The sequence below is a fragment of the Coregonus lavaretus genome, assembly GCF_964263955.1.
Source record: "Coregonus lavaretus genome assembly, chromosome: 13".
Classification (NCBI taxonomy): Eukaryota; Metazoa; Chordata; class Actinopteri; order Salmoniformes; family Salmonidae; genus Coregonus; species Coregonus lavaretus.
Window position 1 is genome coordinate 60,001 of NC_140000.1, and position 21,756 is coordinate 81,756.

The 21,756-nt window shown below is 43.9% G+C and overlaps 1 protein-coding gene across 1 annotated transcript in view; it reads left to right on the plus strand.

Moving 5' to 3' along the window:
• LOC311139268 (F-actin-uncapping protein LRRC16A-like) overlaps window positions 1-21,756 on the plus strand; it is a gene marked incomplete at its 5' end in the record, with an annotated part of 109,468 nt that overhangs the window by 58,844 nt on the left and 28,868 nt on the right. Inside the window, 6 exons of the mRNA XM_084174157.1 lie at window positions 3,541-3,716; window positions 5,829-5,916; window positions 7,200-7,340; window positions 19,918-19,984; window positions 20,379-20,596; window positions 21,647-21,756. Coding sequence (XP_084030283.1) covers window positions 3,541-3,716; window positions 5,829-5,916; window positions 7,200-7,340; window positions 19,918-19,984; window positions 20,379-20,596; window positions 21,647-21,756 — 800 coding nt within the window. The remainder of the gene's footprint in view (window positions 1-3,540; window positions 3,717-5,828; window positions 5,917-7,199; window positions 7,341-19,917; window positions 19,985-20,378; window positions 20,597-21,646) is intronic.

A 21,756-nucleotide genomic window follows, 5' to 3' on the forward strand; every position in this document is an offset into this window, starting at 1 on the left:
CACACACACACACACACACACACCGGTCCCTGTCACTCTAGTTAATAGCATAGAGAGGAGAAGCTGTGTGGAATACAAACGAGGTGCTGTGTGTGTGTGTGTGTGTGTGTGTGTGTGTGTGTGTGTGTGTGTGTGTGTGTGTGTGTGTGTGTGTGTGTGATCAACATGCAGGTAGACTGCCTTTGACGACCTGGTGGTTTGTCTGCTACAGCCTAGTGTTGCAGACATGATGATCTACCTTACCTGAGACCTGAAGGCCTGAAGCTTTAGCTTAGTGAGCTAACACAGTCTTGTGGTGTGTAGGAGCCCGGGTTTAGTGCCTTATAGGATGACATTAAACTGGCATGTTCTGATTAGCGTCATACGCTCTCAAATGATAAGATATTTACAGTGGGGGAAAAAAGTATTTAGTCAGCCACCAATTGTGCATGTTCTCCCACTTAAGAAGATGAGAGAGGCCTGTAATTTTCATCATAGGTACACGTCAACTATGACAGACAAATTGAGGGAAAGAAATCCAGAAAATCACATTGTAGGATTTTTTATGAATTTATTTGCAAATTATGGTGGAAAATAAGTATTTGGTCACCTACAAACAAGCAAGATTTCTGGCTCTCACAGACCTGTAACGTCTTCTTTAAGAGGCTCCTCTGTCCTCCACTCGTTACCTGTATTAATGGCACCTGTTTGAACTTGTTATCAGTATAAAAGACACCTGTCCACAACCTCAAACAGTCACACTCCAAACTCCACTATGTCCAAGACCAAAGAGCTGTCAAAGGACACCAGAAACAAAATTGTAGACCTGCACCAGGCTGGGAAGACTGAATCTGCAATAGGTAAGCAGCTTGGTTTGAAGAAATCAACTGTGGGAGCAATTATTAGGAAATGGAAGACATACAAGACCACTGATAATCTCCCTCGATCTGGGGCTCCACGCAAGATCTCACCCCGTGGGGTCAAAATGATCACAAGAACGGTGAGCAAAAATCCCAGAACCACACGGGGGGACCTAGTGAATGACCTGCAGAGAGCTGGGACCAAAGTAACAAAGCCTACCATCAGTAACACACTACGCCGCCAGGGACTCAAATCCTGCAGTGCCAGACGTGTCCCCCTGCTTAAGCCAGTACATGTCCAGGCCCGTCTGAAGTTTGCTAGAGTGTATTTGGATGATCCAGAAGAGGATTGGGAGAATGTCATATGGTCAGATGAAACCAAAATAGAACTTTTTGGTAAAAACTCAACTCGTCGTGTTTGGAGGACAAAGAATGCTGAGTTGCATCCAAAGAACACCATACCTACTGTGAAGCATAGGGGTGGAAACATCATGCTTTGGGGCTGTTTTTCTGCGAAGGGACCAGGACGACTGATCCGTGTAAAGGAAAGAATGAATGGGGCCATGTATCGTGAGATTTTGAGTGAAAACCTCCTTCCATCAGCAAGGGCATTGAAGATGAAACGTGGCTGGGTCTTTCAGCATGACAATGATCCCAAACACACCGCCCGGGCAACGAAGGAGTGGCTTCGTAAGAAGCATTTCAAGGTCCTGGAGTGGCCTAGCCAGTCTCCAGATCTCAACCCCATAGAAAATCTTTGGAGGGACTTGAAAGTCCGTGTTGCCCAGCGACAGCCCCAAAACATCACTGCTCTAGAGGAGATCTGCATGGAGGAATGGGCCAAAATACCAGCAACAGTGTGTGAAAACCTTGTGAAGACTTACAGAAAACGTTTGACCTGTGTCATTGCCAACAAAGGGTATATAACAAAGTATTGAGAAACTTTTGTTATTGACCAAATACTTATTTTCCACCATAATTTGCAAATAAATTCATTAAAAATCCTACAATGTGATTTTGTGGATTTTTTTTTCTCATTTTGTCTGTCATAGTTGACGTGTACCTATGATGAAAATTACAGGCCTCTCTCATCTTTTTAAGTGGGAGAACTTGCACAATTGGTGGCTGACTAAATACTTTTTTCCCCCACTGTACCCATAGATACCTCACACATGTGAACACTCAGAAGCCCATAGATTGGTTCTGTATTGTAGTAACTGTGTAAATGTCAAGGATATGTATCAGATGATAGAGATAGTGATTTATAACAGGTTGGTCTAGGACTCTAGTGTGTCTGTCCTCCCTCTGTCATCCCTCTGTCCTCCCTCTGTCATCTCTCTGTCCTCCCTCTGTCATCCCTCTGTCCTCCCTCTGTCATCCCTCTGTCCTCCATCTGTCCTCCCTCTGTCCTCGTCCTGGATGATGGGTAGCACAACCTAGTCTGTCGGCTCTAGTCTTATCTTTCGATTTCAGCTGAGGAACACACACATAAACACACATACGTGCCCATACACGCACCGTATGAACACACACACACACACACATCCACTCAAGTGGTCGTAACCTGAGGGTTAATGGCATGTTGTTCATCTGTTTATCCGTCCGAGAGGAGATTGGGCTATATTTAAATTGTAGTGTTAATTCAGTGTTTTTTTAGTGAATAGGGTGCCATTTGGAACATAACCAACTACTTTCCAGTTATCAGTAGGTCAGATCAGTGGATCAGTGTTGGCGCTGGACTGTTAGATTTCTCCTCCAGTTATCAGTAGGTCAGATCAGTGGATCAGTGTTGGCGCTGGACTGTTAGATTTCTCCTCCAGTTATCAGTAGGTCAGATCAGTGGATCAGTGTTGGCGCTGGACTGTTAGATTTCTCCTCCAGCCAGAGAAGCTGTGATGGAACTGTCAAAGGTTTTATCAGACTGAAGTCCTCCCACTGTGTTTATTACACTGGGAGTTGTAGACTTTCCTCCTCTTAAAAACATAAAGCTTTATGCCCTAGCAACCATATCCTGGCCTTAAGGGGGATCTGAAGATCATTCTAGTGGTGGAGCTGTATGAGATCATTTCAGAGATTTCAAAATAAATCAAAACCGCACACTAGAAAATATGTGTATTGCATAACCAGTACCTTATGTTATTTCAGTTGTTCCTTTCATAATCAGTATCTTGCTATGTTATTTCAGTTGTTCCTGTCATAACCAGTACCTTGTTATGTTATTTCAGTTGTTCCTGTCATAACCAGTACCTTGTTATGTTATTTCAGTTGTTCCTGTCATAACCAGTACCTTATGTTATTTCAGTTGTTCCTGTCATAACCAGTACTTTGTTATGTTATTTCAGTTGTTCCTGTCATAACCAGCACCTTGTTTTGTTATTTCAGTTGTTCCTGTCTTAACCAGTACATTGTTATGTTATTTCAGTTGTTCCTGCCATAACCAGTACTTTGTTATGTTATTTCAGTTGTTCCTGTCATAACCAGCACCTTGTTTTGTTATTTCAGTTGTTCCTGTCTTAACCAGTACCTTGTTATGTTATTTCAGTTGTTCCTGCCATAACCAAAACCTTGTTATGTTATTTCAGTTGTTCCTGTCATAACCAGCACCTTGTTTTGTTATTTCTCTAGTGGTGATGATGATGCCTCTAGTAATGTACTTTATGGTGGATGTCTAGATGTGATGTGTTATAGCTTCTCTTTCCAGAGTCTGTTGGAGTCCATGGTGGATGCTGCGGAGGGTCTGTGTCCCCATGTGATGAGGAAGACTAACCTTCGTCAGGACCTGATCAAAGCCAGCACAGCTAAGATGGTGGTCCCCCGTAGCTTTGTCAAGAACACCCTGCTGGAACAGTCTGGAGTTGACATCATCAACAAGATCAGGTGAGACTAGAGTTTTATCATGTGTATATATGGCAAGATACTTTACTTCACACTAATGGTGTCCCAACTTTCTAATGTTGCTAAATTCACCATTATTTTGCTATTGTCCTGAAATCACTAAGCTCGATTTCCTTGTTCTCTTCGCTGAATGAACTACGGCCTCTGGCTGGCAAGCCTAAGTACATTGAGAAGCAGAATCATGGTGTACTACTTTTATATTGTGTTATCTACAGAGATGTTGTGTTGTGTCCAGATGTGTCTGTATCCTCTGTCACTGTCTGTGATAGGCTCATACAGTGAGGGAAAAAAGTATTTGATCCCCTGCTGATTTTGTACGTTTGCCCACTGACAAAGAAATGATCAGTCTATAATTTTAATGGTAGGTTTAATTGAACAGTGAGAGACAGAATAACAACATATAAATCCAGAAAAACGCATGTCAAAAATGTTATAAATTGATTTGCATTTTGACATGCGTTTTTCAGGATTTTTTTGTTGTTATTCTGTCTCTCACTGTTCAAATAAACCTACCATTAAAATTATAGACTGATCATTTCTTTGTCACTGATTGTTAGATTCACACTTATTTGTCCTATTGTTCGACAGTGTGCAGGTCTCCATCCTCCTAGTGTAGATTCCCACATTGTCAATTAGAACGCCACAGGGTTGTTCACAGCCTGCTGGTCTGATGGCCCACACAACCTTGCCTCAGTGTTGACCCCGTGAAGTGGGAATGAATGAAGCATCTCTCCTCTTTCTTACTCCATTCCTCTGTTTCTCTCCTCTCCTCTCCATTCCTTTGTTTCTCTCCTCTCCTCTCCATTCCTCTGTTTCTCTCCTCTCCTCTCCATTCCTCTGTTTCTCTCCTCTCCTCTCCTCTCTGTTTCTCTCCTCTCCTCTCCATTCCTCTGTTTCTCTCCTCTCCTCTCCTCTCTGTTTCTCTCCTCTCCTCTCCATTCCTTTGTTCCTCTCCTCTCCTCTCCTCTCCTCTCCTCTCCTCTCCTCTCCTCTCCTCTCCTCTCCTCTCCTCTCCTCTCCTCTCCATCCCTCTGTTTCTCTCCTCTCCTCTCCATCCCTTTGTTTCTCTCCTCTCCTCTCCATTCCTCTGTTTCTCTCCTCTCCTCTCCTCTCTGTTTCTCTCCTCTCCTCTCCTCTCTGTTTCTCTCCTCTCCTCTCCATCCCTGTTTCTCTCCTCTCCTCTCCATCCCTGTTTCTCTCCTCTCCTCTCCATTCCTCTGTTTCTCTCCTCTCCTCTCCTCTCCTCTCTGTTTCTCTCCTCTCCTCTCCTCTCTGTTTCTCTCCTCTCCTCTCCATCCCTTTGTTTCTCTCCTCTCCTCTCCATTCCTCTGTTTCTCTCCTCTCCTCTCCTCTCTGTTTCTCTCCTCTCCTCTCCATCCCTTTGTTTCTCTCCTCTCCTCTCCGTTCCTTTGTTTCTCTCCTCTCCTCTCCATTCATTTGTTTCTCTCCTCTCCTCTCCTCTCTGTTTCTCTCCTCTCCTCTCCTCTCTGTTTCTCTCCTCTCCTCTCCTCTCTGTTTCTCTCCTCTCCTCTCCATCCCTCTGTTTCTCTCCTCTCCTCTCCATTCCTTTGTTTCTCTCCTCTCCTCTCCATTCCTTTGTTTCTCTCCTCTCCTCTCCATCCCTCTGTTTCTCTCCTCTCCATTCCTTTGTTTCTCTCCTCTCCTCTCCTCTCTGTTTCTCTCCTCTCCTCTCCTCTCTGTTTCTCTCCATTCCTTTGTTTCTCTCCTCTCATCTCCATTCCTCCGTTTCTCTCCTCTCCTCTCCATCCCCCTGTTTCTCTCCTCTCCTCTCCATTCCTCTGTTTCTCTCCTCTCCTCTCCATTCCTCTGTTTCTCTCCTCTCCTCTCCATCCCTGTTTCTCTCCTCTCCTCTCCTCTCTGTTTCTCTCCTCTCCTCTCCATTCCTTTGTTTCTCTCCTCTCCTCTCCATTCCTCTGTTTCTCTCCTCTCCTCTCCATTCCTTTGTTTCTCTCCTCTCCTCTCCATTCCTCTGTTTCTCTCCTCTCCTCTCCATTCCTCTGTTTCTCTCCTCTCCTCTCCATTCCTCTGTTTCTCTCCTCTCCTCTCCATTCCTCTGTTTCTCTCCTCTCCTAGTGAGGTAAAGCTAAGCCTGGCTTCCTTCCTCTCAGACCGTATCATAGATGAGATCCTAGAAGCCCTGTCTGGCTCTCAGCACACACTGGTGAGTCTTAATCATGCCTAGAGATACAGTACAATCACTACTCATGATAACCATTACAGCACATTAGCTTGAATATTCTGTGAAATTCTAACATTAATTCTATGATTCATACTGACTCAGTCACTGGTTCACTAGTACAGGTGTAGGATCATATAGGTCGTATATAGTAATACATAGTAACAGTGACCATAGTAATAATGAACATCGTAACAGTAATAGTGACCATAGTAACAGTAGTAGTGACCATAGTAACAGTAATAGTGACCATAGTAACAGTAATAATGAACATAGTAACAGTAATAGTGACCATAGCAACAGTAATAGTGACCATAGTAACAGTAATAGTGACCATAGTAACAGTAATAGTGACCATAGTAACAGTAGTAATAAACATAGTAACAGTAAAAGTGACCATAGCAACAGTAATAGTGACCATAGTAACAGTAATAGTGACCATAGAAATGGTAATAGTGACCATAGTAACAGTAATAGTGACCATGGTAACAGTAATAGTGACCATAGTAACAGTAATAATGAACATATTAACAGTAATAGTGACCATAGTAACAGTAATAGTGACCATAGTAACAGTAATAGTGACCATAGTAACAGTAATAGTGACCATAGTAACAGTAATAATGAACATAGTAACAGTAATAGTGACCATAGCAACAGTAATAGTGACCATAGTAACAGTAATAGTGACCATAGTAACAGTAATAGTGACCATAGTAACAGTAATAGTGACCATAGCAACAGTAATAGTGACCATAGTAACAGTAATAGTGACCATAGCAACAGTAATAGTGACCATAGTAACAGTAATAGTGACCATAGCAACAGTAATAGTGACCATAGCAACAGTAATAGTGACCATAGTAACAGTAATAGTGACCATATTAACAGTAATAGTGACCATAGTAACAGTAATAGTGACCATAGCAACAGTAATAGTGACCATAGTAATAGTGATAGTGACCATAGTAACAGTAATAGTGACCATAGCAACAGTAATAGTGACCATAGTAACAGTAATAGTGACCATAGCAACAGTAATAGTGACCATAGTAACAGTAATAGTGACCATAGCAACAGTAATAGTGACCATAGCAACAGTAATAGTGACCATAGTAACAGTAATAGTGACCATATTAACAGTAATAGTGACCATAGTAACAGTAATAGTGACCATAGCAACAGTAATAGTGACCATAGTAATAGTGATAGTGACCATAGTAACAGTAATAGTAGTGTAATAGTCATTCTGTCTTGTTCCCCCCTAGGCTGACCACCTGGTGAGGAAGGGGCGTCCTCTGGTCCAGCAGGAATCTATGGACCTGGACGTACCCGAGGAGAGGGCTCCTAAACGGGCTACCACAGAGCTGAATGAGGCAGAAAGGCTGGAGGACCTGGAGACATGCATGGTACACTACACTACAGTACCATATGTTTTGTGTGAGGGCCAGGATCCTGTTCATTCTGTTTACTGTCATGGGTTCCTCACTCATTTGGTGTTCCAGACATTTCTAATCTCAGACTGAGTCTTATAGGGAGATGAGCTAACCTTGGCTCATGTCTGGTTATCGTGCTGAAAGGCCAAAGTCCTTAATCTACCATTAAGGTTAACTGGTTCTATCTAACTGTAATGATTTAGCAGATCCTCCTGCTGTGCCTACTGGCCATGGTAAGATGGTAAAATAGGGAGGTTGATTCATGATGGTAGGATGGTAGGATAGGGAGGTTGATTCATTATGGTAGGATTGGGAGGTTGATTCATTGTGGTAGGATGGTAAGATAGGGAGGTAGATTCATTATGGTAGGATGTTAGGATAGGGAGGTTGATTCATTATGGTAGGATGGTAAGATAGGGAGGTTGATTCATTATATTAGGATGGTAAGATAGGGAGGTTGATTCATTAGGGTAGGATAGGGAGGTTGATTCATTATGGTAGGATGGTAGGATAGGGAGGTTGATTCATTATGGTGGGATGGTAAGATAGGGAGGTTGATTCATTATGGTGGGATGGTAAGATAGCGAGGTTGATTCATTATGTTAGGATGGTAAGATAGGGAGGTAGATTCATTATGGTAGGATGGTAGGATAGGGAGGTTGATTCATTATGGTAGGATGGTAAGATAGGGAGGTTGATTCATTGTGGTAGGATGGTAAGATAGGGAGGTTGATTCATTATGGTAGGATAGGGAGGTTGATTCATTATGGTAGGATGGTAAGATAGGGAGGTTGATTCATTATGGTAGGATGGTAGGATAGGGAGGTTGATTCATTATGGTAGGATGGTTCTAAGGGATTCATCATATTGTCTTATTGGCTACTGACCCTCATCCTATTGTTTTAAACAGACAGGTTTAATCTAGGCTAGTTGACTGACTGGATCTATTATATATTTAGTTCTGGCCATCGTTAGTGTGTCTGCTGTTGTTTACACAGCCATTAAGGAGGAGGGGTTGGATTACACAGCCATTAAAGAGATGGGGTTGGATTACACAGCCATTAAGGAGATGGGGTTGGATTACACATCCATTAAAGAGATGGGGTTGGATTACACAGCCATTAAAGAGATGGGGTTGGATTACACAGCCATTAAAGAGATGGGGTTGGATTACACAGCCATTAAAGAGATGGGGTTGGATTACACAGCCATTAAAGAGATGGGGTTGGATTACACAACCATTAAAGAGATGGGGTTGGATTACACAGCCATTAAAGAGATGGGGTTGGATTTCACAGCCATTAAAGATATGGGGTTGGATTTCACAGCCATTAAAGATATGGTGTTGGATTACACATCTATTAAGGAGATGGGGTTGGATTACACAGCCATTAAATATATGGGGTTGGATTACACAGCCATTAAAGAGATGGGGTTGGATTACACAGCCATTAAAGAGATGGGGATGGATTTCACAGCCATTAAAGAGATGGGGTTGGACTACACAGCCATTAAGGAGATGGAGTTAGATTACACAGCCATTAAAGAGAAGGGTTGGATTAATCCATTCAAGGTTTGGACAGCTTGGACAGAAGAAGAGCTATACCTCTAGTACCCATAGCCTCCATATGGTTAATTAACTTCTCTCCCTCCTTCCTTCCCTCCCTCCATCCTCCCTTCCTCCTTCCCTCCTTCCCTCCTACCCTCCCAGCCTCCCTAAGTAGAGTATTAATTGAGTCCTTTCATCAAGGCCACCTGTGTTTCCTGTCTAAATCAATCTCATTAAGAGCAACATTACTGCCTGTCTTTGTAGCGGCGTACATCAGTCATACACTCACAGAGAGGCCTCGGTCCTATTCACTAGGCACAAAACCAAAGAAAACATATTGAAACTGGAAGATTTTATCTGAATTTGTCCAATAAGAAACACTTGTTTAAATGTTCCGTTGCACAATGTTTTGAAATGTTTTGCTTTGGTATGCCCTAATGAATACAACCCTGCTACCCTGCCACTCACATGGGAAGTGTTTTTCTCCATGTAGTTGTTGATATGATCTGGTTGTTGTTGTCCTAATAGGTTAAACCACAGCCATTTATACGGCTCCGGGTTAATGTCCCAAAGGATTTCAAATGGATTCCATCTCATTGTTTGTTTATCTGAAGAAGCTTTAACCCTCCAACCTTGAGGATGTAGTCTAGTGTATAGGCCTGTACTATAGACATGTTATTGAATCCCCCCTGAGCAGAGGACAGAGGGGATGTAGTGGGGTATTACAGAGCCTTGCAAAAGTATTCATCCCCCTTGGCATTTCTCCTATTTTGTTGCATTACAACCTGTAATTTAAATTGATTTTTATTTGGATTTCATGTAATGGACAAACACAAAATAATCCATATTGGGGAAGTGAAATGAAAAAAATAACTTGTTTACAAGAATTCTACAAAATAAATAAAGGAAAAGTGGTAAGTGCATATGTATTCACCCCCTTTGCTATGAAGCCCCTAAATAAGATCTGGTGCAACCAATTACCTTCAGAAGTCACATAATTAGTTAAATAAAGTCCACCTGTGTGCAATCTAAGTGTCACATGATCTGTCAGATGATCTCAGTATATATACACCTGTTCTGAAAGGCCCCAGAGTCTGCAACACCACTAAGCAAGGGGCACCACCAAGCAAGCGACACCATGAAGACCAAGGAGCTCTCCAAACAGGTCAGGAAAAAGGTTGCGGAGAATTACAGATCAGGGTTGGGTTATAAAAAAATATCTGAAACTTTGAACATCCCACGGAGCACCATTAAATCCATTATAAAAAAATTGAAAGAATATGGCCCCACAACAAACCTGCCAAGAGAGGGCTGCCCACCAAAACGTATGGACCAGGCAAGGAGGGCATTAATCAGAGAGGCAACAAAGAGACCAAAGATAACCCTGAAGGAGCTGCAAAGCTCCACAGCGGAGATTGGAGTATCTGTCCATAGGACCACTTTAAGCCGTACACTCCACAGAGCTGGGCTTTACGGAAGAGTGGCCAGAAAAAAATAAGCAAACACGTTTGGTGTTCGCCAAAAGGCATGTGGGAGACTCCCCAAACATATGGAAGAAGGTACTCTGGTCAGATGAGACTAAAATTGAGCTTTTTGGCCATCAAGGAAAACGCTATGTCTGGCGCAAACCCAACACCTCTCATCACCCCGAGAACACCATCCCCACAGTGCAGCATGGTGGTGGCAGCATCATGCTGTGGGGATGTTTTTCATCGGCAGGGACTGGGAAACTGGTCAGAATTGAAGGAATGAATGATGGATGGCGCTAAATACAGGGACATTCTTGAGGGAAACCTGTTTCAGTCTTCCAGAGATTTGAGACTGGGGTTCACCTTCCAGCAGGACAATGACCCTAAGCATACTGCTAAAGCAATACTCAAGTGGTTTAAGGGGAAACATTTAAATGTCTTGGAATGGCCTAGTCAATGCCCAGACCTCAATCCAATTGAGAATCTGTGGTATTGTCACGCCCTGATCGAGAGAACTCTTGTTGGTTGGGTCAGTGTGTGAGTTTTCTGTTTAGATTCTATGTTTAGAGTCTAGTATTTGTATTTCTATGTTTGGCCGGGTGTGATTCCCAATCAGAGGCAGCTGTCGCTCGTTGTCTCTGATTGGGGATCATACTTAGGCAGCCAGTTTTCCTGCCTGGGTTGTGGGATCTTGTTTGTGTTTCGGTGAGTTTGGCTTGTTTGTGTATAGCCTTCCGACGTCACGTTTCGTTGACTTTTGTTGTTTTGTCAGTGTGTATTCAGTTTAATAAACATGTTCGCATACCACGCTGCACCTTGGTCTGACCCGTCTCTCAACGATCGTGACAGAAGATCCCACCAAAAATGGACCAAGCAGCGTGCCCAGGAGCAGACACCCTGGACACAGGTGGGGAAGTCATTTTGGACTTGGGAGGAGATATTGGCTGGTGGAGGACCCTGGGCGAAGGAGGAAGCCCAGGCAGGAGAGGAACACAGAAGGCGCCGGCTGAGGAGGAAGCCCGAGAGACAGCCCCAATATTTTTTGGGGAGGGGGCTAAAAGGGTGGTCGGGGATCGATAGAGAAGAGCCCCGACCACTGCACTCGTGGGGGCTCACTGGAGGAGGACTGGGCGCGGAGAGTAAAAGACTGGTACAGTCGGAGATCTCTAACGTCAGTTCCCAGTCCGGTACACCTCGTGCCTGTGTCTCGCACCAAGCTAGTGGTGCATGTTCCCAGTCCGGTACGGCCCGTGCCTGCTCCTCGCACCAGACCAGTGGTGCGTGTCCCCAGTCCGGCCCAGCCCGTACCTGCTCCCCGTCCAGTACGTCCCGTACCTGCTCCCCGCACCAGGCCAGTGGTGCGTGTTCCCAGTCCAGTACGGCCCGTCCCTGCTCCTCGCACCAAACCAGTGGTGCGTGTCGCCAGCCCGGTACGCCCCGTACCTGCTCCTCGCACCAAGCCAGTGGTGCGTGTTCCCAGTCCAGTACGGCCCGTCCCTGCTCCTCGCACCAAACCAGTGGTGCGTGTCGCCAGCCCGGTACGCCCCATACCTGCTACCCGCACCAAGCCAGTGGTGCGTGTTCCCAGTCCAGTACAGCCCGTCCCTGCTCCTCGCACCAAACCAGTGGTGCGTGTCGCCAGCCCGGTACGCCCCGTACCTGCTCCCCGCACCAAGCCAGTGGTGCGTGTCCCCAGTCCGGTCCGGCCCGTTCCTGCTCCTCGCACCAGACCTGTGATGCGTGTCTCCAGTCCGGCCCGGCCCGTTCCTGCTCCACGCACCAGACCAGTGGTGCGTGTTCCCAGTCCGGCACGGCCCGTGCCCGTTCCACCGGGGCCTGGTCCAGCACCGGTCAGCTGCTCCACTCCGGAGTCAGAGCAGTCCGCTCCACCGGTGCCTAGTCCAGCTCCGGTCAGCAGCTCCACTCCGGAGCCAGAGCAGTCCGCTCCACCGGTGCCCAGTCCAGCTCCGGTCAGCAGCTCCACTCCGGAGCCAGAGCAGTCCGCTCCACCGGTCCCTAGTCCAGCTCCGGTCAACGGCTCCACTCCGGAGCCAGAGTAGTCCGGTCCACCGGGGTCCAGTTCAGCTCTGGTCAGCGGCTCCACTCCAGACCCAGAAGTCAACCCCTCTCCAGGGTTGGGGCCTCCCACACCAGGGTCCAGACAGGGCTTGGTGCATCGTGGGAGGAAGGAGTGGGGAAGCATTGCGCCGAGGTCCAGACCAGACCAGGGGCGCAACGGGGAGGCAAAGAGGGAGAGGTCGTCACGCCCGGAGCCGGATCCGCCTCCGAGGCTGAATGCCCACCCGGACCCTCCCCTAATGAGTCAGGTTGGTGCGGCCGGAGTACGCACCTTTGGGGGGGGGGGGTACTGTCACGTCCTGATCGAGAGAACTCTTGTTGGTTGGGTCAGGGTGTGAGTTTTCTGTTTAGATTCTATGTTTAGAGTCTAGTATTTGTATTTCTATGTTTGGCCGGGTGTGATTCCCAATCAGAGGCAGCTGTCGCTCGTTGTCTCTGATTGGGGATCATACTTAGGCAGCCAGTTTTCCTGCCTGGGTTGTGGGATCTTGTTTGTGTTTCGGTGAGTTTTGCTTGTTTGTGTATAGCCTTCCGACGTCACGTTTCGTTGACTTTTGTTGTTTTGTCAGTGTGTATTCAGTTTAATAAACATGTTCGCATACCACGCTGCACCTTGGTCTGACCCGTCTCTCAACGATCGTGACAGGTATGACTTAAAGATTGCTGTACACCAGCGGAACCTATCCAACTTGAAGGAGCTGGAGCAGTTTTGCCTTGAAGAATGGGCAAAGATCCCAGTGGCTAGATGTGCCATTCTTATAGAGAGATACCCCAAGAGACTTGCAGCTGTAATTGCTGCAAAAGGTGGCTCTACAAAGTATTGACTTTAGGGGGGTGAATAGTTATGCACGCTCAAGTTTTCTGTTTTTTTGTCTTATTTCTTGTTTGTTTCACAATAAAAAATAATTTGCATATTCAAAGTGGTAGGCATGATGTGTAAATCAAATGATACAAACCCTCCAAAAATCCATTTTAATTCCAGGTTGTAAGGCAACAAAATAGGACAAATGCCAAGGGGGGTAAATACTTTCGCAAGCCACTGTAGGTATTAGGTGAGTGGTGGGTGAGAGAGAGAGATTGGAGAGAAAGGTAGAGGTGGGTGAGAGGTGGTATGTTGGCTAAACAATGGAGGCACCTACCTGTCAGTGGTGATGACCCCAGTTCGTCTCAGCCCTGAGCTGTGAGAGGGAGAACATCTCTATGTGGCCAATTAGCAGGCCAGGTGGGCCAATGAATGGAATATGAAGCAGCACACTGCCTGCATGCATGAGGAGACAGACTGGGCCCATAGGATCTGTGTGTGTGTGTGTGTGTGTGCGTGCGTGTGTGCGTGCGTGTGTGTGCGTGTGTGTGTGGGCAATCACATTGGACCCAGTAACATTAGCTCTGTTTGCTGTCCCTGTGAATACATGCATTTACTGTTTGCAATCTAATGTTTACGAAGGAGAGGAGTGTGTCCATCAGTGCTGATACCACAGTCCTCCTGTCTCCAGTTGTCTGTTAGCTAAATGCCTCTCCTTTCTCTTGTTGTCTGTTAGCTAAATGCCTCTCCTGTCTCCTGTTGTCTGTTAGCTAAATGCTTCTCCTGTCTCCTGTTGTCTGTTAGCTAAATGCCTCTCCTGTCTCATGTTGTCTGTTAGCTAAATGTGCCTCCTGTTGTCTGTTAGCTAAATGCCTCTCCTGTCTCCTGTCTCTTGTTGTCTGTTAGCTAAATGCCTCTCCTGTTGTCTGTTAGCTAAATGCTTCTCCTGTCTCCTGTTGTCTGTTAGCTAAATGCCTCTCCTGTCTCATGTTGTCTGTTAGCTAAATGTGTCTCCTGTTGTCTGTTAGCTAAATGTCTCTCCTGTCTCATGTTGTCTGTTAGCTAAATGTATCTCCTGTTATCTGTTAGCTAAATCCCTCTCCTGTCTCTTCGTCTGTTAGCTAAATGCCTCTCCTGTCTTCTCTTGTCTGTTAGCTAAATGCCTCTCCTGTCTCCTGTTGTCTGTTAGCTAAATGCTTCTCCTGTCTCCTGTTGTCTGTTAGCTAAATGCCTCTCCTGTCTCATGTTGTCTGTTAGCTAAATGTGCCTCCTGTTATCTGTTGGCTAAATGCCTCTCCTGTCTCCTGTCTCTTGTTGTCTGTTAGCTAAATGCCTCTCCTGTCTCCTGTTGTCTGTTAGCTAAATGCTTCTCCTGTCTCCTGTTGTCTGTTAGCTAAATGCCTCTCCTGTCTCATGTTGTCTGTTAGCTAAATGTGTCTCCTGTTGTCTGTTAGCTAAATGCCTCTCCTGTCTCATGTTGTCTGTTAGCTAAATGCCTCTCCTGTCTCATGTTGTCTGTTAGCTAAATGCCTCTCCTGTTGTCTGTTAGCTAAATGCCTCTCCTGTCTCATGTTGTCTGTTAGCTAAATGTATCTCCTGTTATCTGTTAGCTAAATGCCTCTCCTGTCTCTTCGTCTGTTAGCTAAATGCCTCTCCTGTCTTCTCTTGTCTGTTAGCTAAATGCCTCTCTTGTCTCTTGTTGTCTGTTAGCTAAATGCCTCTCCTGTCTTCTCTTGTCTGTTAGCTAAATGCCTATCTTGTCTCTTGTTGTCTGTTAGCTAAATTGGGAAAGTTACTGGAATGTTGCAACCCTAACTGTACAGTACAATAGTCATGATAGGGCAGTGGTTATGTGCAGTGAAACCTGTATTGTGTTCTAATGGCAGCAGTCTAAAGGGGGGTGCATGCTCTGATACTTGTCTCTGTTGCTCTCTTCTCTCTCTTCTCTATGGACGACAACTACTAGTACTCTCTTTCTCTCTCTCTCTAATGATCTACCTAGAGTTATCTCTCTCTCTCTAATGATCTACCTAGAGTTATCGCTCTCTCTAATGATCTACCTAGAGTTATCTCTCTCTCTCTTTAATGATCTACCTAGAGTTCTCTCTCTCTTTAATGATCTACCTAGAGTTCTCTCTCACTAATGATCTACCTAGAGTTATCTCTCTCTCTAATGATCTACCTAGAGTTATCTCTCTCTCTAATGATCTACCTAGAGTTCTCTCTCTCTCTAATGATCTACCTAGAGTTCTCTCTCTCTCTCTAATGATCTACCTAGAGTTATCTCTCTCTCTCTCTCTCTAATGATCTACCTAGAGTTCTCTCTCTCTCTAATGATATACCTAGAATTCTCTCTCTCTCTCTCTCTCTCTCTCTCTCTCTCTCTAATGATCTACATAGAGTTCTCTCTCTAATGATCTACCTAGGGTTCTCTCTCTCTCTAATGATCTACCTAGAGTTATCTCTCTCTAATGATCTACCTAGAGTTCTCTCTCTCTAATGATCTACCTAGAGTTCTCTCTCTCTCTAATGATCTACCTAGAGGTATCTCTCTCGCTAATGATCTACCTAGAGTTATCTCTCTCTAATGATCTACCTAGAGTTATCTCTCTCTCTAATGATCTACCTAGAGTTCTCTCTCTCGCTAATGATCTACCTAGAGTTCTCTCTCTCTCTCTAATGATCTACCTAGAGTTATCGCTCTCTCTAATGATCTACCTAGAGTTATCTCTCTCTCTCTTTAATGATCTACCTAGAGTTCTCTCTCTCGCTAATGATCTACCTAGAGTTCTCTCTCTCTCTCTAATGATCTACCTAGAGTTATCGCTCTCTCTAATGATCTACCTAGAGTTATCTCTCTCTCTCTTTAATGATCTACCTAGAGTTCTCTCTCTCTTTAATGATCTACTTAGAGTTCTCTCTCACTAATGATCTACCTAGAGTTCTCTCTCTCTCTAATGATCTACCTAAAGAGTTATCTCTCTCTCTCTCTCTCTCTCTCTCTCTCTAATGATCTACCTAGAGTTCTCTCTCTCTCTAATGATCTACCTAAAGACGACACCATTTTGTATACATCTGGCCCTTCATTGGACACTGTGTTAACAAACCTCCAAACGAGCTTCAACGCCATACAACACTCCTTCCGTAGCCTCCAACTGCTCTTAAACACTAGTAAAACTAAATGCATGCTCTTCAACCGAACGCTGCTTGCACCCGCCCACCCGACTAGAATCACTACTCTCGGCGGGTCTGACCTAGAGTATGTGGACAACTACAAATACCTAGGTGTCTGGTTAGACTGTAAACTCTCCTTCCAGACTCACATTAAGCATCTCCAATCAAAAGATCTAGAATCGGCTTCCTATTTCGCAACAAAGCCTCCTTCACTCATGCTGCCAAACATGCCCTCGTAAAACTGACTATCCTACCGATCCTTGACTTCGGCGATGTCATTTACAAAATAGCCTCCAACACTCTACTCAGCAAATTGGATGTAGTATATCACAGTTTCATACGTTTTGTCACCAAAGCCCCATATACTACCCACCATTGTGACCTGTACGCTCTTGTTGGCTGGCCCTCACTACATATTCGTCGCCAAACCCACTGGCTCCAGGTCATCTATAAATCACTGCTAGGCAAATCCCTGTCTTATCTTAGCTCACTGGTCACCATAGCAACACCCACCTGTAGTCTGCGCTCCAGCAGGTATATCTCACTGCTCATCCCCAAAGCCAACACCTCCTTTGGCCGCCATTCCTTCCAGTTCTCTGCTGCCAATGACTGGAACGAACTGCAAAAATCTCTGAAGCTGGAGACTCTTATCTCCCTCACTAACTTTAAGCGTCAGTTGTCAGAGCAGCTTACCAATCACTGCACCTGTACACAGCCATTCTGAAATTAGCCCATCCAACTACCTCATCCCCATATTGTTATTTATTTTGCTAATTTGCACCCCAGTATCTCTATTTGCACATCATCTTTTGCACATCTATCATTCCAGTGTTAATTACGAAATTGTAACTATTTTTGCACTATTTATTTATTGCCTTACCTCCATAACTTACTACATTCGCACACACTGTATATATATTTTCTGTTGTATTTTTGACTTTATGTTTTGTTTACCCCATATGTAACTCTGTGTTGTTGTTTTTATCGCACTGCTTTGCTTTATCTTGGCCAGGTCGCAGTTGTAAATGAGAACTTGTTCTCAACTGGCTTACCTGGTTAAATAAAGGTTAAAAAAATAAAAATAGTTATCCCTCTCTAATGATCTACCTAAAGAGTTCTCTCTCTCTAATGATCTACCTAAAGAGTTCTCTCTCTCCAGTGTCTTTTCATTTTCATTTTTCCTCTGAGTTCATTGGAGCCTTTATCTTCTCTCCTTTCTCTTATTTTCTGCTCTTTTTCTCTCTATTTCCTTCCTTCCTTCCCTCCTTCTCTTTCAACCTTTGCATCATGGAGACTCTATGCTGCACCAGTGTAAGTAACTCTTGACTCTCTCTCTCACTCTTTTTCACTCTTTTTCTCTCTCTCTTTTTCTGTATCTGCATCTCTGTCTGTCTGTCTGTCTGTCTGCCTGTCTGTCTGTCTGTCTGTCTGTCTGTCTGCCTGCCTGTCTGTCTGTCCACTAGCTGCTACAGTAACACAAAGACCATCCTTGTTCAGTTCTCTTCAGTCCCCTCTCTCTCGCTCATTTTATCTGAGCCATCAGAATGTGGCAGCCCTGAGGGGGAACTGGGCCGACAGACACTATCACTTCCTTCCTTCCTTCCTTCCTTCCTTCCTTCCTTCCTTCCTTCCTTCCTTACCTACTTACTTACTTGTGTATGTACCAATGTGAACTGACTACTGAGTTGGATCTGGTGGTTCAGATCTGGTCCGGCCAGAGATTGAGGCCATTTTAATCTCTTCAATAGATGAAAAACTCTGCTGGGGCTCTGTTGGCACTGAAACATGATTTTATGAAAAGCATATTTTGAATAAGCCACAGAGTTTTTATCTGTCTGATGGTGAGATATGAGTGAGGGGCCTGAAGCACTAAGATATGACAGTGGGGCCTGAAGCAGTAAGATATGACAGTGGGGCCTGAAGCAGTAAGATATGACAGTGGGCCTGAAGCAGTAAGATATGACAGTGGGCCTGAAGCAGTAAGATATGACAGTGGGCCTGAAGCAGTAAGATATGACAGTGGGATCTGAAGCAGTAAGATATGACAGTGTGGCCTGAAGCAGTAAGATATGACAGTGGGCCTGAAGCAGTTCGATATCATATCTTGTGATGTTACAAGTATTTGCTTGTCAAACTCCTGATGCAAAGCCCCTCCCTCATTGTATCATTCCACACTGCACTGCTAGAACACCACCTGATCCATTTGATCCATGTTCACCTGGTCATGATGTCATATACAGTGTCACAATGTCACCTGAAATACTGTTGTCTTCAGTTCACTCACTGTATGTCAAATATCCCTCTCTGGTATTCTCATGAAAAGCATCCATATATGATTTAGTTTATACTGTATTTATGATTTACATCCAATAGAAAATAGGACAGTCTTTCTTCTGGGGGTGATGGGGCACAGTCAGTTATTGTATCACAGATACTGATGACAAGTTGTTTTGTGCCAAGGGCTCAGATCCAGAAAGATGCAATAACCAAGGAGATCTGAATGGTACTGTGTCACGAGAATTTCGATCTCTAATTAATCAAACGTAATGCTTTGAATAATTCCCAGAGGGTGTAAGGCTCTGGTTTAATCATGAATTAAACGAAGGTCCGCAACCAACAAGAATGATCTGTATGTTTTAATCATGGAGAGCGCCGCCAAAAAATACATATACAGCCTTTATACCCCCTGACACACAAAGGCACTTTGCTCCACCCACCTTTAAACTGCTTCTCAGTCCCCTTCACCCTGGAATGCTTTCTCAGTAGTTTCTAACTCCTCCCCCTCTGTTAGTGGGTTGACACTACATTATAACTCTAACACCGTTCACACATTTATACTGTATTTGGGGTGAAATCCTTTAGTCATTATTCTTAAAATACAAATTAATCTATCATACTGACCAATAGCTCTCTCTCTCTCTCTCTCTCTCTCTCTCTCTCTCTCTCTCTCTCTCTCCAGTTAAAAAGAGCTGGCCAAGTGTATCACAACTCCAGCAGAAAGCTTTATTATTGTCCTTGAATACTGTGATTGTTTCACCCTTGTCTTGTCTCTTATGAAATATGTTTTATCTCATTCAGTGTGGAAAGAGTGGGGATGTGAAATATGATTTAGGGTAATGGTCTGGACTTTTAAAGGTTGCTGGTAATGTCAGTTAGAGTTATGCTTGCACATCTGTTAGTTAGTAGTCTGTCCTCTCAGTATTGGAGGTTTGATGCTGTAGTAAAGGATCATTTTTGTTTTGGTAATCGAAAAAACAAACAAGATAAAGATCGCTTAATCTTTTATGCAAACTAGTATTGAAATGATGTGCCGAATTCTAGTGCAGCGTTGACACATTTTACTAATTGAAATGTGTTTGTGTCTGTGGATTGAAATTGACATCCCAGTCTACTGCAAGAGTGCTGGCTGAATATCAGAAGGTTTTGGTGATAGTAGTTATGGCGTCTCTTATGAGTAAATGTCTGTGTTCTTTCCAGATGACTCCCAAGTCCAAGAGGAAAAGCATCCACAGTAGAATGCTCCGTCCAGTGTCTCGTGCCTTTGGTGAGTCTCCTCTACCAAACAGACAGCTAGTATTGGATGGACTTTGTGACGTGTGGACCATGACAGATTGTGATTGTGTTACTACTTGTACTAGAAGCTGATAAGTAATGAACTAGATAAGATAACTCTAGTTCTAGGTTCTGACAAAGATGTTGCTTTTTTTTTAATAACTATGTTTTAGATAGCAGACTCACCAAGAAGAAGAAATTAATAAATGCAGAAATGAGTTTTGTGAAGTGTTTCATGACATAGTGTTACTAGTAAGATAATACACTTGTTATAAATTAACTAAATAAGATACATCTAAGCTGCAAAATGCTTACTTATTCATAATTATCTCACCATGTATGTAATCCTCTGACCTGTCTATAACCTGTGACCTCTGACCTTGTAGAGATGGAGTTTGACCTTGACAAGGCCCTGGAAGATGTTCCTATCCACACAGAGGACCCCCCTGCTCCTGCACCTTCCCCTGCCTCTACCCTCTCTAGGTTAGAGAAGAGACCGTCAGGGGCCATGGGAGAACTGCCTTCAGAGGAGGCAAAGAAGCTGCAGCACTTCACCAAACTACGGCCTCGCAGGAACAAGAAGATGCAGTCCAGTAAGATACCAGTGAGTATTACCACTGCCGTTATAGAACTAACTATGAGCAGAACAGCACTCTGCATAAGGTAGATGTCAATGATTTAGTTCTAACAAGAACCCCAGAGTAAGACATTTGGAGTGAGTATGTTGTTTATTTTAGAACAAAGTTTTACTCTTGTTCTCAAACACACAACTAGCCCTTTCTTACTTTATTATACAACTGTGGTCACTGAATTTCCTGTGAAGTAGTTTCTGTTATGATGTAATAACAACCCTGTATTGGTATGATGTAATAACAACCCTGTATTGGTATGATGTAATAACAACCCTATATTGGTATGATGTAATAACAACCCTATATTGGTATGATGTAATAACAACCCTATATTGGTATGATGTAATAACAACCCTGTATTGGTATGATGTAATAACAACCCTGTATTGGTATGATGTAATAACAACCCTATATTGGTATGGTGTAATAACAACCCTGTATTGGTATGGTGTAATAACAACCCTATATTGGTATGGTGTAATAACAACCCTGTATTGGTATGATGTAATAACAACCCTGTATTGATATGGTGTAATAACAACCCTGTATTGGTATAATGTAATAACAACCCTATATTGGTATGGTGTAATAACAACCCTGTATTGGTATGGTGTAATAACAACCCTGAATTGGTATGGTGTAATAACAACCCTGTATTGGTATAATGTAATAACAACCCTATATTGGTATGGTGTAATAACAACCCTGTATTGGTATGGTGTAATAACAACCCTGAATTGGTATGGTGTAATAACAACCCTGTATTGGTATGGTGTAATAACAACCCTGTATTGGTATGGTGTAATAACAACCCTGAATTGGTATGGTGTAATAACAACCCTGTATTGGTATGGTGTAATAACAACCCTGTATTGGTATGGTGTAATAACAACCCTGTATTGGTATGGTGTAATAACAACCCTGTATTGGTATGGTGTAATAACAACCCTGTATTGGTATGGTGTAATAACAACCCTGTATTGGTATGGTGTAATAACAACGCTGTATTTTTTACTTCACAGCAAATCAGCAGCACCACGTCTCATGATGGAGAGCAGAACGGCCTGCATGGAAGGGTTGATGAGGGGGTGGACGAGTTCTTCTCCAAGAAAGTCACCAAGATGGACTCCAA